Genomic DNA, 27,540 nt, shown 5'->3' on the forward strand with positions numbered 1-27,540 from the left:
ATCTTCGGGTCGGACTGGATTAGGGTGTAACACTATTGATGCATGCATGCATGTTAATGTTGACTCATACTCGTATGTTGATGATTTTATAGCATGCATATTATACGCAACATATACAACTGTGAGTTTAAGTATCTCTCAAACGATGCTTATTGACCACCAACAATTTCTGAAGAATGTTTGTCAAATCCACAATTACGAAGGAAGTTGAAGAGTCAACCTGAATCTAGTCAAGTTCATACTGATATGGATGATCCTGAACGAGAGCAAGGTTTGTCAAAGCTTTATGACCACAACAGGAAGCATTGTCCACATCTTCCTAAATATCGAGTGAGCCGATAAAACCTTTGTAATTCTATTCTCATGTTATTTTTTGTATCAATCGTTGGATAATTTATAAACATCATTATCCATCTACACTTTTAATTTTCCATACATAATTACAAACTACTCATAAATAACTTTTAACTAAACATAAATTCATACATATATTTAAAACATTTCTTCAACATAAAAATCAATATTCAAAACAACTTTTTATCTCATTCTTCTTCTCAATTTCTACACAATTATTTTTCTTCATTATTCTCTATAAGTCGTTTGCTACGTCGAATCGGGAACTCTTTATACTTCTTCTTTTTCTCATCCTCCTCCTCCTCCTCGATTTTCATCTCCTTATTCTCTTCTTTAAGTTTCCTTCTCTCTTTATGTTGATTAAGTTTCGAATTCATAACCTCATTTACCCACTCCTCATCTGAATACGAGCTCGAATCTGAATTATTGATGTTTGAGTAATCAAACTCAAATATACCATTCAATTTTTTTTGTAATATTCTTCCCACAAATGCATGATTTCAATATCATATACACTCTATCAATTCACTCACTCCTATTTATAATGAAAATTTTGTGAAAATGACCGACGTGACAAGTTTCATCAATTAAAAAAAAATCATGTTGTTGGTGTACTAACGACTATAAACGACTACTAATTTTAAAATAAATATTATTTTAATAAAACTCATCATCTCAACATGACGATTTTTATTTTTTTTTATAAAAAACAAAACACTCGAAGTTAAAAATATTATTTTAACGAAATTCGTCGATATGATAAATTTCAAATAAAATAATTAAATATTAATAAAAATAATTTCTATTAAAACTCGTTACCTCGAGATGATGAATTTTAAGAACGCTATAACAAATATTGTATATCTCAAAACAACTCTAACGTATTAATTAAAAATATTTTCCCAATTGGGCCTAAAAAAACCGGTGAGGGAGTTCGTGGGAGTCCTCTGTATTATAGGGAACTGATCGATAACGAAGGGGAGTTGGGCTATTATTTCATAAGTGCGCCGCCGCGGCCACGGCATCTTATTTAAACTTCCGCCAAACCCAAGCTAAAATTGCTGCTCGGTTTTGTTTCTCTGCCAAAAACATGCCACAAGGTTGTTATATTTTTTCCCATTCTTCTGTTTCGAGTCAGTGTGTAATATCGATAAATAAGAGATGAGTTAATGGTATTTGAGTTTGATGCAAATGCAGAACTCCCTGGGCTTTACTACGATGCCGAGAAGAACAGGTATTTTTCCGATTAAACCACGGATACATGGATCTTCTTCCGTTCAACCCTCCCAAAACAAGCCTCTTTCTAGCTCCGTTCAGGTGAACTCCCTCGGATTCTTCTTCAATTGCGCCCGATTCTTGCTTCTTTTTTCTTTATGCTCGAATCAAATGATTCTTTCAGTAATTCATGTAGGTTCTATTGAATTTGTTTTGCTTCTGCTTCTGTATTTGAGACCTTTCGAGTTTTTTTCATTTGAAACACTTTTCATCTAATCATAACCATTATATTTACGATATTTAATTCTCGCGGTTTTTCTCCGCTAACTGTTTCTTTTTTAACTTTTAACTTTACTATATGCATACTTATAGGTTATTGTTTTACGCCTTTCTTGTTGCAGGCAATCAAGTTATGTCCACAAAGCGGTGCTCCTACATCTAGGCTTCTTAATCTCAGAGAGTTGAACGGCAGTTGTTTTTGTTATGATCGAGGGAGGCATAGCTTTCAGGAGGAATTTTACAAGTTACATGCTTCTAAACCTGAGGTAATCTACAAGTTGCCTTTTTCAATTTCCAATTATCCAAAAATTTACAAATTATTCATGTTAGTACACTAGTACATTAGTCATCCTTTAGCATTCTAGAGGATTAATCAGAATTTTGTTCCCTAAACTTCGTACTGATAATCACTTAGTCTTCATTACCATGTTTTACAATATTCTAGAATTATTTCAGGTTTGGAGATATGGTGGGACTGACACAAATTTAACAGGATTCAATGTACGTTATAGTGCTTTGGAACATACTCAAATTGATGTACAGACACCGGAGGGTCAAATGGTATCAGAAGTTCTGCTAGCGGGCAGTATAGATGGCTCCTTGAGGTATTATATAGAGTTGGAAATAGACATATAGATGTATCTACATCCTCTTCCATGTACAAGATGTCTCCAAAATATTTTATGTTGTATAAATTTTACAACTTTAGATGGACCTATAATCTATTAACACACGATGCATAAGCTGTTAGCATTTTTTGCTCCTGTTACATTCACGGGCATCAAAATACAATTTGCCAAAGTGTGTCATTGATTACTCTGCTTAGAGTAATGACCTCTTATTTAGAATAATTGTCCTTCCAGTAATAATACATCCCTGAAGGACTGGACAGTTGGGTGACCTAGGCAGGCCATCCTTCTTGCAACTCGCAATGAAGTGTGATATAAATAGGAGTCTTCATGTTGGCTATACCATCTAAATTAGGTCTTTTTCTCAATTTTGTTGCAACATTGGAATTGCTACATATCTTTCTCATCTTTTCTTCCTCACAATGATCTAGTGTTCCTCTCACGTTACCATCTAACATTATATATCTCTTACAATCGTTGTGTTGGAGCTTTTACATGTGTTGCACGATCATTCTCCTACTACTGCAACTTACATGTGTTAGAAAAATACTGCTATAAAATGAAGACGTTAGCATTGACTAGTACAAACGATAATGAATGAATGAAAATAACGGAATAAAATTTCGTGTAAACCACTGCCTTAGAAGTAATTTCACCAAGATTGGTGTAATCCCAAAGTGGACGCTCGGATTGGTGTAATCCCAAAGTGGACGTTCACCCCCAACCCCAAGGTTAACACAGTCTTCCAAACTTTGTATACCTGAAATAAGGACGTGGAACTCTCTTGGAATTGCTCTTTTCAAAGAGAAAAAGACAGAGAAGCAAATAATTTTTGGTGTGTCAAATAACGAATTGTAACTTGGTATTTATAAGGAGAGACCAGGAGTAAATCAGTAAGTATGATGAGTCAGTTATCACAAAATCTCAATTGCCCCAAATATCTAGTTAATTTAAAATTAAAATCTTATTTAAAATAGGAGGATTTCCACTTTTTTTGTTTGAATCATCTAACAACATGCACTTGTTCTTTCTCACTTCCAATTTTCAATTAAGCTCTATATTACATTGTATTTATAAGCATTTGTCACATTGATTTGCTATTTTCTTCTGGATGTTATTGTGACATAGGTGTAGCTTCATTCAATGGCATTGCAAAGGAACTTATATATCATCCATTTTCTTTGAAATCTTCTATCAGAGTTGAGGTACTTTTTAAACATTTGGATTGTGTTTTAGCTATTGCGTTTGATGTTTGTTTTTTGTGCAGTCTCTTAAAGGTTGGAAGTCAACACCATTTTGACTATGGGGTTAGGTACATTCCTGATCATGTTTGGCCTTCCACCAAAGGGGAGGCAGAGAATGGCAAAACACCTCCTTATGTCTGGAGGCCTACAGCTGCTCCACTCCGTTTGCCATCAAGAATATCTTCTATGAGATTGTGTGAAAAGCGCTCTTTTTTTGCAAACAATGATTCCAAAGTCCAATGTGCATTGTATCCTTCAGCGATTGCTTATCTTGACAAACTCTTTAAAATTTGTCTTCTCTTATAATCATTTATTTAATTTATATGATGCCAACACTTAAATGTTCCTTGAGCTGAAGACACTAAGTTATATCATTTAAATCCACTGGATAGGAAAAATAATTTTTGATCAGATTCATATCTCTCTGATATGTTGACAACTGTCGTGGTCCTCTAGATTTACTGTTCAAGAAAGGCTCTGGTCCAAACTTCTTAGTCAATATATGAATGGTCTTTTTCTTCTTAGCTGAAGATATTAATTCCTGAAATATTCTAATCTTCTCTATGATCTGGGTGGCCTATAGTTCAGTGGTTTATGGAGCATGGAATGTCACTTTACCTAATGGACATAATTCATGGGTTATATGATTTAATATGCAGCAGTCTGCACTCCAGTCATAAATTCCTCAACTTCTCTTATACATTAACAGATTTGTTTTTTCACCTGTAATATCTTAACATAGAAAACAGGATAACTACACTGGGATCTGAGAATTCTGGTGGATTTATTTATATCCTAAATCTCTTGGAACCGGTGGATTTTACTTCGCGATTGGATCAAAGGCTGCTCACAGTTGCTTCTTTTGACCATACCATTTGGACTGCTGATTATAATTCTTATAAAGCTCAAGCAGTAATTGGCAAGTTTCTTGTTTCTCTCTCATTTGCTTTTAAGCTTTTGATCTTGTTAAGTTATGCTTGTTTTGTATTTGCAGCATGGGATTATATAGCTTTCCAAAATTTATATCTATTCCTATAATATGTCATTGTCCTCTAGATGGAATCATTGACCTTTCTTCCTAGTCTTTAGTTTGATCAGTAACGCAAGGTCCTTTGCTATCATCTCCAGCCATGTCTTCCTCAGTCTAGTCTAGAGATTTTGAAGTAAACAATTCCCCTTTGGGTTGCAATTAATTGGGGAATTCTCGTGATAATTATGTTGATGTAGCATTCCTCTTTCTGTATCTTATTTGAACAATTGTCCTTTCCTGGCAGTATAGAAAAATAAAGTGGTGAGTGACTTTTAGTTGCTGTTATCTTTCTGCCTGTAATGACTAGACACTTATATATGCCCTTTTTTCTTTTGTTATAGGAACCAATGCTGGAGCTGCCTTGGTTGATGTCGAAAGACGAACATCAAAATGGGTGTGTCGTAGTAAAAGTGATGTTTTGCACTACAATTTGATCAGACAGTAAGTATTATACCCTTCAAGGTTTTGGCCAGTTATGTTAAAGTCCTCTTTGATGATATATCCGTTTGTAAGGGGAAAACAGTTTCATTATTATTAGAATTCAATGGTGCTTAGTTTTGTTTCTCCCGTTACCTAAAGGATTTTGATGTTCCGGTCCTTTTTTGGTCAGGTTTGAAGCTATTTATTGTATTTTATTCATCTTAACTAGTGGCATAATATGTCTTGTGATAATGCATGTATGATGTATGCTCCAAGTCTGGAAAGGAAGCATTGAATCTTGCTGCATACATATACCTTGAAGTTAATCCTCAATGTAACTTATTTCAGGGAAATATTGTTCTTTGTGGACTCAGAAATGGAGCAATTGTCACTTTGGATGTTCGTGAGAACCAGGAGCGCATAGTTTCTAGACTTACTAAGCTTCAAACACCTTACTCTTCATCAGGAAGAAGTAATCGGAGAAAATGGTTTGAGGTATCAAGTTCTATATAGAGATCAAATCGCTGTTTTATATCTGCGTGTGATGAAGATGAAGATGATTGATTATTCTGAAACTGGGTTGTGGTCTTAGCAGTAGACATATCATACATATCACCATCTTTATTTTCTTTCACAACCTGATGAGGTTCTACGATTGCAAATCATGGATACCGCAGTTGTTTATTGTGCTTTTTAGTTTTTGCATATATAACACAATGTACTTTAATTCATGCTTCATTCCATCTCGTATCTGGGAAACATGTTGAATATTCAACTAGGAAGTTCTTTTTTGTTGCATCAGAGATTTATGTTTCTGGTTGTCATGTTTTACAGATCAGAGGACTCATATCACCTTCTCATACAATTTATATGATCATGTTTTACAGATCAGAGGATTTGTATCTCCTTCTCAGACGATCTATATGCCATCATCTATTTCTAGGTTGGTGAGTTATGATGTTTTTCTAAACCTGCTTTATAGTCTTGTTCATTTGCTTCGAGTTTATTAACTTCTATGTTTTCTTACCTCAAGTTTGGTATCACTTCAATCCTATGATCAATACTTCTTGGCAAGCTCGATGGATGGTTGGGTTAGTTCCTTTTGTCCAGTTAGCTCTTATGCTAGATTTTGCTTTGCTGATTTATTGCCTCGGTACCTAATTGTCCTATGTTTATGTGGATGAAGTCTCTTATGGATACTATTTTTCGTGTTAACAACTTGATAGATGAAGCTTTACGATCACCGACTAACTAAGAGAGGGGCTGTACAATCATATGGAGGGCATGTGAATTCCCACACTCGTATACAGCTTGCAGTTGACCAATATGAGAGATTTGTTATGTCAGGTAAGGTTATATTGAAAAAAAAGTTATGTCAGGTAACGTTCGACGATGACGGTATGAATGGTCATACACTGTTTAGCTGATTTAAGAACCAAGTCCCAACAACATTTTGATCTTCAGGCGGCGAGGACTGCTATTTACGATTGTGGAGTATCAAGTCTGGTAAGATGTTATTCGAGGAGAAAATTTCCGATTCTATTCCGACAATGATTTGCTGGAAAAGAGCTCAAAGTAAATTCGAGTCCTTCCCTCCTTTTTCTTTGACCCTTGCTGTGATGGAGCGGGGTTATATAGTAATTTGACTTGTTCTTGTACACTGCGTTTATAAAATACCTACAGGAAGCGTGGGAAAGGAAGGTGAAATTAGAGAAAACCATAACTGTGGGGCATGGCTTGGATCGGAAGAAGGGCTATTCCACATGAAGTGGTCCTGAGTTAGAAACCATGGATGCTTGTGAGTGAGACTTGACGCTTTGAACTCGCCGGGGTGGATATCTCTCTGGTTTCCGGTGGTGCAAGATCCTAGAGGCCAGCTTTGATGATTGTAGTTTTGGGGGGAGAGGGTTCTAATTGTATTTTGTAAAGTAAGTATCAATGTTCAACGTGATTACGTTAGGAATTTTGGGTTCTCTTCTCCATTCCCCATTGCATGCCATGCATGTATGGACTCGTGCGGGGATTAAAAACAATACTAAAAAGTAGGGCCGATCAATGAGATCGAGAAAATTCAAAAAAATTATTCAAGTTTAGGTTTTTTATTTTGTTTAGAGATTTAATTTTACAATTTAGTTTAGTTCTGATTTTTTTCATATAAAATTTATTTGTTTAAATAAAACAAATAAAATTCAAATTATGATACAATTAAATAAAATTTTGAAATTAAAAATATTAGTTTTTATAACTTGTGTATTTGTATTCTATTTTAATGTTGAGTTTATAATACGATTAACTGTTGCAAATTATAAAATCAAACCGATCTAATAATTTTGGTTTATATTATTCGATTTTGATTTTATTTTTAAAATGTTATATTGTACAATTCGATTCATTCTGTATTAAAAACTTAAATCGGACCAAATGCATCTCTATTAAGATTTAGAAGGCATGTGATAAGGATTTGCTTCTTGAAACTTGTTGTGAACATGTCATGGGATGAGAGAAAGATAATACAATGGAAACTGTAGTTAAATGAACAGAGGTTATGCGTTCAAGTAAAAAGGAAAAGTGTATGCCCAAACTTTCTACTGAAGAGAATTATAAAATAATATTAACACTACAGATATACCAATGATAACTGGAAAAGCAGTGACCAAGTACAGTGCCCCATAACCCTGCACACACAAATGGTAGGTTGTAAGAACAAATAAGAAAAGGGAAAAAAACTAAACACCAAGAACAAAATAATACTCATGTTATAAAATGTAAGATGAAAATCAACTGTCAAAAGATTTCAGATAATTGCACTTTTAGCTCTTAAAACACACGTGACCCCTGAACAAAAGAAGAGTGAAAGAATAGAAATGGTTTCGAAGAGAATTGAATGTAAAAAAATCAATGATAAATGAAGCATTTATAAGCCCCAATAGGGTTGGCAACACATTTTCATGATTAGATATATTTTTGATGGAGAGTTACAACTTTGGGAGTGGAAGAGCATGCCCAACAGATTCATTTTTTTTTAATTTCCAGATGAGTGATTCTAATTCTCGAATATGGCATTCTCATCCCTTATAACAAAGCATGCCCCCAATATATGACATTCTTCCAAGCATTTATCAGAATCCTCGTTGAAAATAGATAACCTTTCAGAACAAAATAGATGCAGAAAATGATAACAAAATTACTAGTAAAGAAACTAGTTGTTGGAATCTTAAAAATCTGGGATAAGAAAACAAACCACTGCAGGGGGGGACTTCTGTTTCATTACTAGTTTCAACATCTTCAATTTCAGCAGCAGAATCCCAATCGATATTTAGTCTCATAGCAGCTTCTCTAGGATCAATTCCAGTGTCTGTTGCCCTTGCATAAAGGGATTTGCTACGTTTCTGCTTCGGTGCTTCCACCTGCTTATTAAAGACATCAAACATTCTCGAATTACCATCTAAAAATGAATACACCCTGATCAATTGTTTATATAGCAATAATAGGATCTCATTGGGACTAATCACTTATGGAGAAGCAGAGGAAAATACACAAAGCAAAGCAAAGCAAGTTGAACTCGGAAGAAGCTTAGAATGATGACACAACTATAGAGTTGATGGAAGTTGAAGACATGGAATGGGGACGAGTAGCATTACAGTTTTTGGATTGTTGAAAGTGTTCAGTTATTTTCCTTTCGGTGGAACCAAAGTTACATTTTTGAAATTCAAGCTTTCTACATCCATGGGAGATTCTACAAAGTGGGTAGATGACAAGAAGATTCCATGTATATGTTAGGCCAAAGATAAGAAAAGCTAACTTTCAAAATTCATAATAACCTAAATACACAATACACAAAACAAACAGATTTACAAATGTGTCATCGACGTTGATCGTAGTTTAACTAGCTTTGACCAAGGTCAAGTAATTCCATTCACATGTGACTACGTCGGTAGCTTCCTAGAATGAGTTAAAATGATTCACAAAGAGATAACATATTCACTGGGAAAGATACGTGACTCAGTGACTAAATACTCACAGAATAGGACTAAACCTACTAGACTTCAATAGCTATTCAGTCTACTAGTCATCTGAAATTCATCATGAAAAGAATTCCTCCATTGGTTTCTAAAGTTTCTCATTTTTCTGATATGGAAGGAATTACTTCAAACTACTACCTATAACCATCTTCCCAAAAACGTCTACAAGTCACTTGAATTCTCATCATGATATGAATTTTCTCCATCGGTTTCTAAACTTTCCCATTTTCTGATATGGAAAAGGGAACTACTTCAAACTACTACCTGTAATCATCTTCTCGAAAGTTAATGCGCCGGATATACATAAAGAAATTACCAAATCCATGTTGCTTAGAAGCTACATGATGAGACATATGTACAACGGTGAAAAAAAAATCACTTGTCAACGGATAGGGAAATTTGAAGATGGCTAAAAGAACAGGTACAGATGAAACCAAATTGGTTAATGAAAAGAAGCAAACCTAGTGAACATAATCCCAAAGCATAATCCTCAGCTAGAAGCAGAAACTAAAGAGTAAGGGCACAGTCTAAAATAAACAAAAACATACTTCGACATTAGGCCAGTTGATCATTTCCTCAGCTAGCATCCTGAGAGCAACACGATTTGTGGGGATCTTCCCTTCATTGACCTGGTAAAATATAAACAAACGGCACATATACAAATTGAAGGTAGGGCCATACTATTAAATTGCAGCCACAATGCAGTGTAACGGTGTTATCATAACGATTTTCAAGGTTTTTGCGAGAAGGCAATTGTAATTACAATTTAGAAACATAGTTATTTTTAAGAAAAAGTTCACATCGATTGCGACCACAATTTAATACTATAAGGGAGGCAGGGAAAGGGAGCTCACTTGTTCCAGAGCTTCCACAAGATCATCCCTGGTAGGGGCATCGGGATCTTCAATGCCGAGCAATCTCCTTCTCTCAACTTCTCTAGGGTCCTCGATCATTACCGTAAGTTTAACCTGCATATACAAACAAAAGTAAAACAGAAGGAAAGAAATAAACAAATTATTAAACTACTACTACTAGTAGCTGTAGCATTACATACCTCATTGAATAACATGTCTCGGTTCTTTTTTAGCAGTTCTAAAACCTAGTAAACAATAAGCAGATTCCATTAACAGGGTGTAGTGGGCTACTACAAGTATATTCGTTGGTAATAATGGAAAACATTACGGATCTTAATCGAAGTAAAGGAATGCTCTTACTCTTTGAACTTGGCGAACGCTTTGGAAGTCCTCATCATCTTCCGGTTGGCCATCACCATCTTCATCTTCATCAATTAGCACTTGTCGTGTAGCTTCCTCACCCTTACCTACACCAACAACGAGCAGAACTCCACAACCGATCCTCCGCCTCCGGAGACTTGTCAAACTGCAGATTTTGTTCAACCTGAGATTTACAGACAATGATTTGCATGTGGATAGGGCTTTAGGTGCAGGAGGAGATGAAATTGAAGATGAAGAAGATGCCAATGGCATTTGGAACGCTTGCAAAGTCCCCATTTATCACTGCCAGTCGTTAATTTTCTAGCCTCAAAATTGGCACTTGTCAGGCGCTGACAATATTTTGCCGTTGGTTCTGAAAAGGCTGTGCAAGGCAAACACGTAATAGTTTTAGTTGATAGTTTTAGGGGAGTGAAGTTTTTTTTATAAATATTTTTGGTTGAATTAATTGTTTTTGTTGGGTCTATTTTTTTTTTGTTCTTTTATCCCTAAATTAGATTTGTTGTTTTTTAGACTTTACTTGATCTTTGAATCATCTAAATTCACTCGAGTATTATACTTCTTCATCCATCTTATTTGGATTTAGAAAAAATTATTATACTTAAAATTCAATTTGATTTTTAAGATAAAATTTATATTCATATATGATATGATATATGGAAAATTATTCTCTCGCAAGAAAAGCTCTTTTACGGTGCGCAGTTTTGTTACCATGCAGGAAGTGACTCCGCCAGTCACCGGGGTGACCCAGGCGGTGGAAGGAGAGGGTAAGGTGGAGCGAAAGCATAAAAGATTCTGGCCAACCGAATGCGATAGAGATTAGGAAGAGGAGGTTTCGAAAAGGTCATGGAGAGATACAATATTAAGCTCGTCCAATCTCCCGGAAAACTTTAACATCTCGATGGAAGTTGAAGTCGATGATTCGGACGAAGAGGAAGAATGTGAAGGGGATGATATTCCGACTATCAAGATCCCCCAAGAGTTAAAAGAAAAACTGAGGAAACCTTGGAGAAAGACGCTTATTATTAAGATATTGGGCAAAACTGTGGCGTACAAAACCCTTATTAGCAGAGTGACAAATCTATGGAAATTGGAAGGTGAGTTCGAATGCATTGATCTTGGATATGGTTTCTATGCTATTAAATTCCAGAACATGGTTGATAGAGCAAAGGTCCTTATGGAAGATATTAGACCACTATATCACGGTACAAAGATGGCACCCTAATTTGTGGCAACAAACGAAAGTATTCTATCCACGATGGTCTGGATTCATATCCATGGACTCCCAATTGAGTATTTTGAAGAAAGTGTTCTGTGCAATATTGGGAGTCTGATTGGAAAGCCCCTGAAAATTCATTTTCATACAACTTGGTCAACAAGAGGGTGTTTTGCAAGAATATGTGTGGAAATTGACCTTAATGCTCTCCTTCTGTCAAAATTGCGTATAGGAAAGAAGGTTTATAACATCAAATACGAAGGATTGCACTATATTTGCTTCAAATGTGGTGTTGTAGGTCATAGAGCTACGGACTGTCTGGAAAATCAAAAGGAGTCTCCTGTTGATAGGGAAATCAATAGTGAATCATAGAATCAAGATCAATAAGAAAGGCAAGAAGATGTGAGAAACAAGGAATTTCATCAGGAAGAAAAAGATGAGATTAAAGATAGATATGGTCAGTAGATGCTTGTTCAAAGAAGACAACATGGATCAAAATTTGTTGAAAACATTTTTGATATTTCGATATAACAAATTAAGTTAAATGAATTTTAAGATTTTACAAATGATTTTACAAATTTATATTCGATTCAATTAACCGAATATCAAATTATCACTCCAAGTTTTTCAAGATCAATTTTAATCCTTACTAAATGTGTAAAATTGTGATTTGTACTTAAACTATTTTTGAAACAATTTTCACAAAGTATTTTGAACCAAAAACAAGCCTTAAATCAATTATTCAAAGGCATGCACCGATGCATCAGTCCATGCATCGATGCATCGATGAATTAATTGAACATCGAATGCATTCCATGCACCGATGCACTCTCCATGCATCGATGCACTCTGAATATTTCAAAACATCGAATGCATTTGATGCATCGATGCACAAGCCATACATCGATGCACCAGCTATTTTTCAAACATCGAATGCATTTCATGCATCGATGCACACTTGGTGCACCGATGCATCAAGTGTTCCAACGGTCAAAATATTTGAATTTTACACGAATGCACCGATGCATCCTTGATCATGCATCGATGCATGAGACGCTCCACCTAGAAAAATTAATTGTTTTCACACTTAAACGGCTCTATTAACTCCACTAATTATCACCAACGTTCAGAATTGATTCAAGGAGTATTTAAACAAGTTTTGAAGCCATTGATCAACAAGAAGAAACAATAAGAACATCAAGCAACTAGAATCAAGAGAGAATCAAAGAGAAAGCATCAAACCTCAAGTTTGAGCATTTCAAGCCTATTTTTCATCCAATATTCATTGCTTTCAAGAACACTTTTGTACTCAATTGTATTTATCTTTGAGTGTTCTTTTCTTTGTTCTAGAATTGTGCAAACATCTTACCTTGTGAGGTTTTCTTGTAAGTTTGCAAATTTGTAATCTTCTCTTTGGGAAAAAGAGTGTTCTCAAGATTTGGGGTATACTCTTGAGGGATTTTGTAAGGTTATCTCTTTGGCCTCAAAAGAAAGAACAAATTAGTGAATTTGTTGGAAAATCCTTAGTGTGGATAGCTAAGGTAGTGGACGTAGACTTTGTTTGAGAAAGTCGAACCACTGTAAATCGCTGTGCAATTACTTTCAATTTTCTGCAAAAGCTTCCATGAAATTTTTAATTGCCAATTCACCCCCCTCTTGGCCGATTCCGTCGATCGATTAACTAAAAAATTGGTATCAGAGCCTCACTCATTTGAAGGTTTAATCACCTCTTGAGTAGATCCGGGAAGAGTTAAATCGATAAAGATGGCGTCCACTTCCGGTTCATTCTCCATGGAAGAATCCAGACCAATTGGCGTGCCTCCACACTTCAATGGAACAAATTCGTCGTTGGAAGAGGTTCATGATGATGTTTATTCAAGCACATGATATGGAAGCTTGGATGATAATCAAGAACGGATATTCTTTTCCTACGAAGAAGGTAAAGAAGTGGAGTAATCAAGAACGGAAGGAAGCTCAACAAAACACAAAGGCTATGCATATGTTGTGTTGTGCAATTGATCCTAATGTATATAAAGGAGTTTCTTCTTGTTCAAGTGCCAAGGAAATGTGGGATAAGCTTGAGGAGATCTATGGAGACAAAGAAGAACCAATAAAAGTGATGTCTCTATTAGCTCTCACAGAGCCAAAGGTATCTTTTAACTCAAATAGATTAAATTCAAAATCTTTTAGTGAGTTACAAGATGCTATGATGAATTATTTTCGGAGTTTGAGACCATGAACTCCAAATACAATAAATTGATTTCTAAATTATTACTAAAAATGATCTTATTTTGAAAGCTAAAAAGGACTGGAAAATAAAAATGAAATGTTGAAAAAGGAGTTAGAGCTTTCAAAAATAAAATCGGAAAACTTTGAAAAAGAAATTTTCAAATTAAACAAACTTCTTCTAGAAACTAAATGGATTTTGAAAAACAAAATGAAATTTCGAAGAAGAATTTAGAGCTTTCAAAGATAAAATTTGAAAGTATGGAAAAAGAAATTTTCGATTTAGAAGTTAATCTTGAATGTTTAACAAAAGAAAAAGAGATCATTTTAAATAATTCATCTAGTTCAATAATGACAATATGCTCACATTGTCATTATCATGGTCATAAGGAACTACTGTCCTTTAAAGAAAGGAAAACGATTCAAAATTAGACAAGTATGGGTTCCAAAAGGAACAAGAGGCATTGAAACTAATGTTCAAGGATCCAAAGCAATTTGGATACCAAATACACTTAAATGTCTCTTGTAGATGTGTGGGAGCAATGGTGATGAAGATGATGATATTCAAGATGCTCTAGCCACACATGAAAAAGGAATGGGTAACCTCTAAACTTAATGTTATTATTTTATTTGGTTGCTCATTTAGTTTGTGCATACATGAGGTTTTAAATGTTGAATAATTTTTTATTTTGCATAATTGTTTTATTCTCATGTATGTTGAAAATATGGTTATGATGAACATTTTAAAGTTATACTTATTTTTTTTATAATTTTAGTTCATCATAATAAAACTTGGTCAAAATTTTAACGTAATTGATATTCATTTTAAACCATTGATATCAATTTTCAAACAATTTGATTTTTGACCTTAAATTTTGTTCTAATGTTTATGCAAGTAATTTCAAAGTTTTAATGATATCTCTCTAAATCGATATCAATCTTTAATGCATAACATCTTTGTAAAACTTTATGCATATGCTCTTAATTTTGATAATCAACATTGCATAATGTTTTATATGTGAATGGATTAAAGCATAATCTATTGAGTATTAGTCAATTATGCGATAAGGGATTCAATGTCTTGTTTGAAATTAATGGTTGTAAAGTCATTGACATTGCATCTAATCGGATTATGCTTGTTGGTCATAAAATAGGAAACATTTACATGGTGCATTTAGACTCTATTGATATGACTAATTTATGCCTAGTTGCTAAAGATGAACATGATAGTTGGTTATGGCATAAGAGACTAGGACATGCTAGTATGAGTGTTTTGCAACGGCTAATTCAAGGTGATTTAGTTCGAGGGTTGCCTAATCTTAAATTTGATAATGATAAAATCTGTGATGCTTGTGCTAAAGGAAAACAAAAGCGTGTTTCTTTTAAATCCATTAATGACGTATCAACTAGTAGAGTATTACAATTGATCCATGTAGATCTTTTTGGGCCAACTAGGACTACTAGCTTGGGTGGAAAACAGTATGCATTTGTCTTGGTAGATGACTATTCTAGATATACTTGGGTTCTATTTTTTAAGTACTAAAGATGAAGCATTAGAACAGTTCATCACATTTTCAAAAATAATCCAAAATGAAAAGGGTTACTCTATAACTAGTGTTAGGAGTGATCATGGCACTGAATTTGAAAATCTTGGATTTATTAAATTTTGTAATTCTAATGGTACTAGTCATAATTTTTCAGCACCTAGAACCCCTCAACAAAATGGAGTTGTTGAGAGGAAAAATCGAACTTTAGAAGAAATGGCTAGAACCATGCTTTGTGAAAATAATTTGCCAAAATATTTTTGGGCGGAAGCCACAAATACCGCTTGTTATGTTGTAAATTGAGTAATGATTAGGCCAATTTTAAAGAAAACTCCTTATGAAATTTTCAAAAAATAAAAAGCCTAACATTAGTTATTTTCATCCTTTTGGATGTAAATGTTTTGTTTTAAACAACGGTAAAGAAAACCTTGGCAAATTTGATGCTAAAAGTGATGAAGGAATTTTTCTGGGTTATTCCTTAAATTCTAAAGCCTATCGTGTATTTAATAAAAGAACTTTAGTTGTAGAAGAGTCTATACATGTTGTTTTCGATGATAATCCCCTTCCGAGGAAGGATTCTTGTGTGAATGATGATGTAGGTGTTATAAATACAAATGACTTTAGACATGAAGTTGGAGAACCATCATCAAAGGAAGAAACGAAAAAATGAGGAAACTCATGATCCTCTTGAGAATCCAACCATTGAAGAAAGGGAAGTATCTTATCCAAGAGAGTACAACTATGTCAAGGATGGTGAAATTATAGGTGATCCATCAAAAGGGGTAACAACTCGATCTTCTCTTAGAAATATTTGTAATTATGTTGCATTTATCTCATGCATAGAGCCTAAGAATATTAAAGAAGCATTAAATGATGAACATTGGATTATGGCTATGCAAGAAGAGTTAAATCAATTTGAGAGAAGTAGAGTATGGACATTAGTTGAAAGGCCTAGTAATAAATCTACTGTAGGTACTAGATGTGTATTTAGGAATAAGCTTGATGAGAGTGGTAATATAGTGAGAAACAAGGCTAGACTTGTTGCTCAAGGGTATACTCAAGAAGAGGCATAGACTATGATGAAACATACGCTCCCGTAGCTAGGATGGAAGCAATTAGAATGCTATTAGCATTTGCATGTTTTCATGAATTTAAATTATATCAAATGGATGTTAAAAGTGCATTTTTAAATGGTTTTATAAAAGAAGAAGTGTATGTGGAACAACCTCCAGGTTTTGAAGATTCAAAATTTCCAGATCATGTTCTTAAATTGACAAAAGCTCTTTATGGTTTAAAACAAGCTCCTAGAGCTTGGTATGAAAGATTGTCAAATTTTTTAATTGAAAAGGTTTTTCAAAAGGAAAGGTTGACACTACATTGTTTTTAAAGCATAAAGGTAAAGATTTATTAGTAGTTCAAATTTATGTTGATGATATAATATTTGGTTCTACTAATGATGTTCTTTGCCAAGAATTTCTAAGCTAATGCAAAGTGAGTTTGAGATGAGCATGATGGGGGAGCTCTCATTTTTCTTGGGACTCCAAATCAAGCAAAGAAAAGATGACATCTTCATTAATCAAGCTAAGTACGTCAAAGATATGCTCAAGAAGTTTGGACTGGAAATGGGAAACCTCATGACACTCCAATGAGCTCTTATACAAAGCTTGACTTAGATGAAGGAGGTAAATGTGTGGATGTTAAATTATATAGATCCATGATTGGCTCATTGCTTTATCTAATCGCAAGTAGACTGGATATATGTTTAGTGTTTGCTTGTGTGCTAGGTTTCAATCATGTCCTAAGGAATCACATTTACTAGCTGTTAAGAGAATCTTTAGATACCTTAAGGACACTCCTAGTTTAGGACTTTGGTATCCTAGAGACTCTAGCTTTAGCTTGCATGCCTTTTCTGATGCGGATTATGGAGGATGCAAATTAGATAGGAAAAGCACCTCCGGTACTTGCCAATTCCTTGGAAATATGCTGATTTCTTGGTTTTCAAAGAAACAAAATGTGTTGCATTATCTACCACTGAAGCGGAATACATTTCAGCCGGTAGTTGTTGTGCACAAGTTTTATGGATGAAACAACAACTTTTGATTATGGAATTGAAGTAGGTACCATTCCTATCAAGTGTGACAATACTAGTGCTATTTGTCTCACTAAAAATCCCATCCAACACTCTAGAACTAAGCACATTGAAATAAGACATCACTTCATTAGAGACCATGTCACTAAGGAAGATGTAGTTCTAGAATATGTTGATACTTTGCATCAATTAGCGGATATCTTTACAAAACCCTTAGACAAGGAAATGTTTTGGACACTTAGAAGAGAATTAGGTTTAACTGACCTATCTTCACTTAGTGTTTAAAATAATTTAGCACTTTTAATAAATACTGAAAAATGCTTATAATAATAGTTTTTGATTGCATTCTTGCTATTAGTTAGGGGGAGTTTATGATTCTTAGTGAAAATTAATTTTATGTTCAAATAATATTTAAAGATTAATTTAATTGATTGAACATAATTAATTTTTGATATATGAGTTGCCAACACCACTAGAGCCTATTTATTTAGCATTTTAAGTGTTTAAAACGGATTTTTGACATTTTTGTGCTTTATGCACCGATGCATTTAACAATGCATCGATGCATCCCTTTGAATATGCATCAATGCATAATACCATGCACCGATGCATCCGTCGGGTTTTAGGTTTAAAATCCTCATCTTCTTCATTTTTCTCAAACCCTAAACACTAAAACATACGGCCATTCGACCCCTCTCTCTCCAAAATCTCTATTTTTGCTCATAATCTTCGGGAAAACATCGAATTCTTCAAGATTTTCATCCTACAAACCTGCTACACTCATTAAATCGCGCAAAACATCTCCTCATTCCCCTCAATTCGAATTTTTCAAGGTATTTTCACAAAAACTCTATTTCATTAAATTTTTGAACTTAGGACTAGTTTAGATTAGTTCTAGTTTGAAATAATTATCGGGCATTGGCTATATGATGATTCTAAACTAGTTTCTACAATGAATTTCATCAAAAACGCATAATCTTTCAAAATTGTTTTTGAAATTTCGAATTTAAAAAAAAATTCGAAAATTATTGATTCAATTGTGTTGTTTTCATGAAAACTATGCGTATTATGACATTAATTTTAAATAGTTTTCAAAACTTTGCCCATTAGGACTTTGTTAGAGAACCTTGAATTATTGAGGACTCATTTGAGTTTTGGGATTAATTGTTGTGCATACATGTGTTTTAAAATTGCAGGTGATATTTCTTTTCCGATTTCCCTAACCATGTCTAATCCCAAACGCCCTAGGTCATCCTCGAGTCGGTCTCACCAAAATCGTCCTCCCGCTCCTAGACCTCAAAATCCATCCAATATTCATTTATCCCTCATTAGTACTTGTTTTAACATGCCTGAAAACCGTAGGGATGAATTGTACTCTAGGTACATGAACTCCTTCCAATCCTATTGTATTAGGGAAGAGCGTATTCCTTCTCTACAAGCTATGATAAAACTTGAATTTGAATACCTCTCAATTCTTCACCGATGGAAGTTTGATAAACTCTTTTCTCTTCAACCCATCGTCTTTCACCAACTTGTCCGCATCTTTTATTCCAATGCGGTATGTATTCAGAACACAACTCAGTGCGGTACTATAGCGATTAGATCCTATCTTTTAGGATAATATATCACTATTACTTCTGAATCTATCGCATCTCGTTTTGGTTTAGATGACGAGGGTTTATTTAATGAGAAGGAAGATGTGGAATATCCATATCTCCCTAATGCTAGTGTCAGTACCGTTAGGTCTCACCATGATCGATTTCTTCACTTAATGATCTCTTGGTGGTTTAGACCATCCGCAGGTCGGTACTCCACACTACGTACTACAGACTTATGGTGGATGCACTGTATAAAGAACAAAAAGAAAATAATTTTTCACATATTATCTTTAGCGCGCTTTTCGATATCATAAACATCATTCCCTCAAAGCATGTAGAAACCCTACCTTATGGTTGTCTACTAAGCAATTTGTTTATCAAACTCGGCCTAGATGTCTCCCTTGACAATCCTATCCCACTCCAAAACCCAATCAATATCACATCCTTAAAGAAATCGGATTGGAAATTGGATGAGAACACCGGACTATGGTCTTTTCGACCCGGTAAGCAAACCCCGGGAGCTAGTTCTTCACGAGCTGCTCCTAGTTCTTCTCGTGCTCCTCCTCCTCCTCCAGCTCCTGACGCTGATGATGGTCCAGAGCTTCAAAGGCTTATGAGAGATATTGACGAGGAAGTACCAGCTCGGCAAGATGATCAAACGCCACCTTATTTCTGATCTTTTCTAGAGTCGTTTGATCTACGTTTTGCCTCCATTGAGTCTACGATTTCTGAGTTTCAGAGGGAGATGCGTGATCGTATGGATGCTCTGAATCTTGAAGTTCGAGCTCATTATCCTCCTCCTCCCGATCCTCCGATGGAGTAGACTTACTTGCCATGCTTTCTTGTTCTTAAAACTTGGATTTTCTTAGTTGTTGGATGTTTGTTTGAGGATGCTTGAACTTATATTTGGTTTAATATTTTAACGCTTTCTGTTTATTAATTTTGCATGATTAGAAATTTATGACCAAATTATGCCATTTCACATTTTATTATGAATACTGTTTATGAAAACTAATGGCTAATCTCTCTTTTGATTGTGATCTTAGCAGCCTATTATTAATAAATCAATTGGCTAATGTTTTTCAAAATTCTTGTTTAAAATGTTTTTATTGAGTCTTTTTGATTTAACAAAAAGGGGGAGAAAATTTAAGATGTGCTATAGTAAGGGGGAGTAAGTTTTTCAAAATCGATTTCAAAAATAATTTCTTAAACAAATCTTAAAATTACTCAAATGTTTTGTTATATCAAAAAGGGGGAGATTGTTGAAAACATTTTTGATATTTCGATATAACAAATTAAGTTAAATGAATTTTAAGATTTTACAAATGATTTTACAAATTTATATTCGATTCAATTAACCGAATATCAAATTATCACTCCAAGTTTTTCAAGATCAATTTTAATCCTTACTAAATGTGTAAAATTGTGATTTGTACTTAAACTATTTTTGAAACAATTTTCACAAAGTATTTTGAACCAAAAACAAGCCTTAAATCAATTATTCAAAGGCATGCACCGATGCATCAGTCCATGCATCGATGCATCGATGAATTAATTGAACATCGAATGCATTCCATGCACCGATGCACTCTCCATGCATCGATGCACTCTGAATATTTTCAAAACATCGAATGCATTTGATGCATCGATGCACAAGCCATACATCGATGCACCAGGCTATTTTTCAAACATCGAATGCATTTCATGCATCGATGCACACTTGGTGCACCGATGCATCAAGTGTTCCAACGGTCAAAATATTTGAATTTTACACGAATGCACCGATGCATCCTTGATCATGCATCGATGCATGAGACGCTCCACCTAGAAAAATTAATTGTTTTCACACTTAAACGGCTCTATTGACTCCACTAATTATCACCAACGTTCAGAATTGATTCAAGGAGTATTTAAACAAGTTTTGAAGCCATTGATCAACAAGAAGAAACAATAAGAAACATCAAGCAACTAGAATCAAGAGAGAATCAAAGAGAAAGCATCAAACCTCAAGTTTGAGCATTTCAAGCCTATTTTTCATCCAATATTCATTTGCTTTCAAGAACACTTTTGTACTCAATTGTATTTATCTTTGAGTGTTCTTTTCTTTGTTCTAGAATTGTGCAAACATCTTACCTTGTGAGGTTTTCTTGTAAGTTTGCAAATTTGTAATCTTCTCTTTGGGGAAAAGAGTGTTCTCAAGATTTGGGGTATACTCTTGAGGGATTTTGTAAGGTTATCTCTTTGGCCTCAAAAGAAATAACAAATTAGTGAATTTGTTGGAAAATCCTTAGTGTGGATAGCTAAGGTAGTGGACGTAAACTTTGTTTGAGAAAGTCGAACCACTGTAAATCGTTGTGCAATTACTTTCAATTTTCTGCAAAAGCTTCCACGAAATTTTTAATTGCCAATTCACCCCCCTCTTGGCCGATTCCGTCGATCGATTAACTCAACAAAATTTAATCCTAAGAATCAAAGAAATAGAAACCAAGAACCAAGTAGAAATAACAGATTTACAAATCTGGAGAACACTAGTGAAGATGACTTGGACAAGGGAAAGGAGGAAAACAATAAAAATCAGGATATTAACGTTAACAACAACGTATCTGGAGGATCAACAAAAAATTTGAAGTCCTTACAACGTGAAGAAAGCATTAATAGATTCGAAGGGAGCAATTTAGCAGGTTGCTTAAGTGAAGAAAATATAAAGATAAATAATGAAAAACCCTAGTCTCCCAAAGTTCATGTTAGGAAAAAAGATGATCAGGGCAAGACACAAGGAAGCAAGTTTAGATGGGAGGGTAACCAAGATGCTAGAATGGGGAAAATTACGGAAAAAGAGAAGACTATCGGAAAACAGGGGCAGTCCTCAATGGAAATAGAAAAAGTGCTAAATCAAACAGACAGACAAAATGTGTTGGAAATGGAAGCCGAACCAGTTGGTCAGGAACAAATAGCTACGTTAAATAAGCCAATGGCCATAGAGGTAAACAACAACAACAATAATTCTAAATGAAGCTTATCTCATGGAATTGTCGAGGTGTTGGGAACAATGATTTTATTAGAAACTGTAAGGAATTGATTCAGGATGTAAACCCATCCATCATTTGTCTACTGGAAACTAAAGCTAAGGCAGGTATTGGTTCAGTGTTAGAGAAAAAACTGAAATTCGATATTCATTTTGAGGTCCCTACTCAAGGCCTCTGAGGAGGGTTGATTCTTTTGTGGAACACAAGTCACCATGAGATTATGATTAGGTAACATACTGATCAAGTTATTCATGCCGAAATCCAAGAGAATGATAAGAGGTGGTTATTCTCCACTGTCTATGTTCAATCTCATTTGAATAAAAAAGATGAGTTTTGGGAGAATATTTGCAATTATTCTATGAATGTAAATCAACCTTGGATGTTGGCAGGAGATTTCAATGATTTCGTTACAATTGAGGAACGTGTTGGTAGTAACTATGACTGCATGGAATGCATCTTAAAGTTTCAAGAACATTGGAATATGTGTAATCTTATGGATGATGGGTATGTGGGCAGTAAATTTAGCTGGACTAGACATCTCTATGGGAGAGTTATGCTTCAGGAAAGGCTTGATCGAGTGCTCCAGAATACTGATATGGTAGAACTTTTTCGAAACCTCAGAGTGGTTACTCTAACTAGAGTCTATTCAGACCATAACCCGATCCTTGTTAACACAAAATTAGGAATTCCTATTGACAAAGAAAAACGTCCATTCAGATTTGAAGCAGCTTGGCTTACTCATGAAGAGTTTAATGAGGTTTTCAATTCAGTCTGGGATAAGAAAAAGGATTCACTCGTCAATGCGGTGGAAGAAACGAAGAAGGCCATTATTAAATCGAAGGATTCTAAGTTTGGTAACATCTTTAAACGCAAGAAAGCCTTGATGAAACGTATTCAAGAAATTCGAAGAACTCCAAATTATTTTCATTCTTTCTATCTTCAAGAACTGGAAATAACACTTGATGCTGAATATCAGCATGTGTTAAATCAAGAGGAAATTCTTTGGTTTCAGAAAACTAGATTGGACTGGATTTTGAAAAGGGAAAGGAACACTAAGTTTTTCCATCTTACCACAATGGTGACGGAGATAATATAAAATAGGGCCCGATGGCGTTCAACCCATCTTTTATAAACAGAATTGGGACACGATGAAACTTTACGAGACTTTGTTAATACGACCATGGACCTAGGAAGGATGGATACAAAAATATTGAAAACTTTCCTGGAGCTATCCTAAGAAGGTTGCTGCTGACAACATTACAGTTTAGCCCTATAAGTTTTTAGCCTATAAGTTTATTGAACACGTCCTACAAATCTTTTCCAAGGTCATGTTCATTGCTTGCATCCTCTACTGCAAAGGTTAATCGACCCTTATCAAATAACTTCCTTAAAGGAAGAAGCATGACGGATAATATTTTGGTGTTCAAGAAACAGTCCATTCCATGATGAATTTAAAGGAAGGAATGATGCAATTATAGCTAAGCTAGACCTCCAGAAGGCCTACAATAATGTCAGTTGGGAATTCCTTAAGAAAACCCTTCAGAACTTTAATTTTCCTGAAAAAACTTATAGAGATCTAATGTTCTGCATTAAGTCGTTGTGGAACGGGAAATCACTGAGAGTTGAATCCAAAGCAGGGCCTCCGCCAGGGTGACCACTTCGCTGTATCTATTTATTCTTGTCATGGAAAGACTTTCTTATATGATATTGGAGAAGGAAGAAAGGGGTTTATGGAAATCCTTTAAGTGCTTTAGAGGATGAATTAAATTAAGTCACTTGTTTTTTGCTGACGATCTCTTATTGTTTGCAGAAGCTAAATCAAATCAAATGAATAATATTCAAAGCTATCTACATGAGTTCAGCCGAGCAGCTGGAGTTGAGGTAAACTTACAGAAATAAAAAATTTTCATCTCCCCAAATATTAACTCAACATGGCTAGACTTAAGCAATGTGCATGGTATTCCCCTTACGGATGATTTGGGAACCTATCTGTGAGTTCCAATAATCCATAAGAGGGTCAATACAGGAACTTATGCTCCTGTTATTGATAAGGTCATGAGGAAACTAGCGGGCTAGGAAGGACGAGTATTATCCATGGCGAGTAGAAGAACACTCATCCAAGACGTCTCAAATGCAATCCCAATTCATAATATGCAAACAACCATGCTTCCAGTGTCTGTTTGTAGGAAGCTGGATAGATTAAATACTAATTTCTTGTAGGGAGGAGATACTGAATATGCACATAATCATCTAGTTAGCTGGGAAAAATTTTGCCGAGCAAAGCAGATGAGAGGACTGGGTCTGCGAAAAACTAGAGCCATGAACAATGCTCTTATGGAAAAAATAGTTGGAAATTACTCAGTAGGCAAGAGAACCTTTGGTGCAAAGTATTCACAAGAAAATATCTTAAGGAGAGGGAGTTCCTAGAGATAGAATCAAGAGGAAATAACTCTTCAACTTGGAGGGGTCTGCTAAGCACGAGAAAATTGCTCAAGAAAGGATGTAAGTGGTAAATCAAATCAGGCACACATGTAAAGTTCTGGCAGGACTGGTGGGTCAGAAAAGAACCTTTAAAGAATATATACCCGCTTATTGATAATCCTAGAAGAAACGAAGAGGTTGCAAGATACATTAATGAGAATAGATTGTGGAATATCCAAGGAATTCAACATCTGATATCTGAAGAAACTAGAAAGGAGATTCTAAATTTCGGTCCTAATCTTGACTGACTACCAGGAAATGGATAAAATTATTTGGGGTTTCTCAAAAAACGGACTGTTTACGGTAACTTCAGCTTATCAAGCAGTGTCTAACATGCAGATGGGTGAGTAAAATGGTGAAAATTTAAAGTGGATATGGAAGACAAGAACCAGTGAGAGAATTAGGTTCTTTGTTTGGTTACCTTATATGGACAAGCTCAATACAAATGAAGTTAGAAGCAAGAAAACATGACACATGATGTAATTTGCAAGGAATGTCGAAATGAGTAGAATATATAAATCATATTCTTTGAAGGTGTCCTATAGCAAGAAGGGTCTGGGAAGAGATAAAAGCAAGGGAACAGGACAACCAATTCGAGTCGATGGAATTTAAAGAGTGGATGAAAGAAACTGCATTTCAAATAGAATTGGGATTGATGGTCTGAAATGGGGTCCTTTATTTTTAGCAGTAATTTGGGGACTGTGGAAAAACAGAAATGAAAGAGTGTTCAAAGAAGAGAGAATCGATCCTTTTAAAGTGATAAGTTATGCTAAACAATACATCAAAGATATGGAAAAAACCTGACTACCTCTCAGGGAAGGATGTCAAATGATCCATGCTGGGTTAAATGGGAAAAATTGCCTGAGGGAAGATGGATTTTAAATATAGATGGAGTGTATAAATCTAATACAGGTTTGGCTGCTACAGGTGGACTGATCCGGGATAGTAACGGCGAATGGAAGAGTGGATTATTATGCGTTTGGGGAATGCAAATAGCTCGATCGCCAAAATTTAGGGAGCTCAACAGGGCCTTATGTTAGCTAAAAGTCTGGGATTAAGGAATGTGATCCTTGAGATGGATGCAAAATGGGTGGTGGATTATTTGAAAGGCGAAATGACGAAAGAAATATCGGACAACGAACTGGTTAAGGACTGCATAAATATTCTGGAGGAAGGTTGGGTAGTAGAATCAGACATATCTGGAGAGAAGGAAATAAATGTACTGATAAGCTGGCAAATCTTGCACTGATCCAAAAAGAAGAAATTTCAATTCTGCAGGAGCCTCCAATTGAACTCCTTGGGATGTTGGGAGCTGACAAAAATGGCGCAGGAGAGTTGAGATAGTAGTCGGCTATGTTTTCATTCAGTGTACCAACAAAAATATATGATATGATATAACTATATATAATTAAAAAAGTAGAGATAAATGTTAATTAATCTTAAATATTTAAGAAATAATTTTATGATTATCTTGAATTTGAGAATTTTTTATTTTAAATTTAATTTCAACTAAATTTTTTTTTTTTAAATCTCAATCTTATAAAACCGAGTCGATTGGATATCCATCAAGTTGTTCTAATTCTATTTGCTTTATTTTTATTTGATTTTATAAGGCTTAAATGTATAAAAGGTGTCCAACTTATGCCCTTTTTTCAGTTTAGTGCCTAACATTTTTTTGTTTCAGTTTGGTGCCTAACGTTTTATTTCGTTACTTAAAATGGGTCCAGCCGTGAAGGGCCGTTAAGTTTGGTCGTTAACCTATTAAAATGCCAGCTGACATATTTCTTTTAGGGTAAAATATATAAATAATCTCCAAACTTTTAAGGCGTTACATTTTGTTACCCCGTTAAACTCATTCTCTCTTCTTCTTCTTCTTTTCTTCCGTCGTTTCCTGACGGTGGCATGCAACCGCCACTACCAAAATATTCCCCACTGTCCCCCGACCAAAACTCCTATGGTTATTCATCGTAAATCATCGTTGTTCATCATGGGTGGCCCTTTGAAGCTCTGTCGAAAACTTAAAAACCCACCGTTGATATTCTTCATGATTCCGACCATCATAGGCGTCCGTAGGTCACACTATCGCCACCAATGTGACCGACGTCCACCCGCGACCAAAACCCAACCAGCATTGCACTGTGAATCATCGTCTTTCTCCATGGAGAATGACTTAAAGCTCCGTCGAAAAACACTAAACCACCGTCACTATTTTCACAATTTTCACGCCAATCTTGAGCTCTGTTTGCCTCACCACCATCGCCACCTGGTTCCCCGCTTTGTTCTGACCAAAACCCAAACTATATCATTCTCTCCCATTGTCGTTTCCTCTATCTGCCATCGGGGTAAGCTCCAATTACTTTATATTTAATTTCTAGGTTGACCAAAATGTAATGCCCTAAAATTTTGGGGATTGTTTATATATTTTACCCTAAAAAATATAACAGCTGGTATTTTTAATGGGTTAATGGCTAAACTTAACGGTCCGTCACATCTTTACCCATTTTGAGTAACAAATGAAATCCGTCACGGCTTTACCCATTTTGAGTAACAGAATGAAACGTTAGGCATCAAACTATAAAGAAAAATATTAGGCACTTGTCGTAACCGTCCTTCAGGTGGGCTTGAAATTGGGCTTCGACTTAAATAAATGTGTTAGAGCCACCACCGATCATTTAAAATTAGGTTGATCAGATACCTTAATTGAGCAATTTACTTGATCTACATTTTACCATAAATATATCGGATTCGGGAGTCAATTACAGTAAAAGAAGGATTAGCACCCTTGTACTACTCTTTCAGTACCAATTTAATTTCACGGTTGTCTTAATTGCGAAAATTAAAAAGTTAAATTAAAAATTAAAATTCATTCCGAATTACTAACCTGTGACGAAGTTAAAATTACCCTAAAAAGGTTAAATTAATGTTAAATAAAACA

At 35.0% G+C, this 27,540-nt stretch overlaps 1 protein-coding gene and 1 pseudogene across 1 annotated transcript; one reads left to right on the forward strand and one right to left on the reverse strand.

The window, feature by feature from the left end:
- The first annotated feature begins 1,347 nt into the window (after positions 1 to 1,347).
- Positions 1,348 to 7,241, forward strand: LOC120123210 (annotated as a pseudogene).
- A 458-nt stretch (positions 7,242 to 7,699) lies between these two features.
- LOC120123223 (ycf3-interacting protein 1, chloroplastic-like) lies at positions 7,700 to 10,765 on the reverse strand. The gene is made up of 6 exons (XM_039142153.1): positions 10,408 to 10,765; positions 10,248 to 10,292; positions 10,048 to 10,161; positions 9,742 to 9,822; positions 8,413 to 8,578; positions 7,700 to 7,846 (listed from the first exon to the last, which is right to left on the reverse strand). The coding sequence occupies exons 1-6, from the start codon at positions 10,702 to 10,704 to the stop codon at positions 7,770 to 7,772; spliced, it is 780 nt and encodes a 259-aa protein (XP_038998084.1). The 5' UTR covers positions 10,705 to 10,765; the 3' UTR covers positions 7,700 to 7,769.
- Positions 10,766 to 27,540: the final 16,775 nt, after the last annotated feature.

The sequence above is a fragment of the Hibiscus syriacus genome, unplaced genomic scaffold (genome assembly GCF_006381635.1).
Source record: "Hibiscus syriacus cultivar Baekdansim isolate YM2019G1 unplaced genomic scaffold, ASM638163v2 tig00110391_pilon, whole genome shotgun sequence".
Lineage (NCBI taxonomy): Eukaryota > Viridiplantae > Streptophyta > Magnoliopsida > Malvales > Malvaceae > Hibiscus > Hibiscus syriacus.

Excerpts from the sequence above, each read along its gene's own strand:
- LOC120123223 (XM_039142153.1), bottom strand. The coding sequence starts at position 10,704 with ATGGGGACTTTGCAAGCGTTCCAAATGCCATTGGCATCTTCTTCATCT. Across the intron at positions 10,293-10,407 it reads GCGTTCGCCAAGTTCAAAGA|GTTTTAGAACTGCTAAAAAA; the intron begins GTAAGAGCATTC and ends ATTGTTTACTAG. Across the intron at positions 7,847-8,412 it reads AGAAGTCCCCCCCTGCAGTG|GGTTATGGGGCACTGTACTT; the intron begins GTTTGTTTTCTT and ends TTGTGTGTGCAG.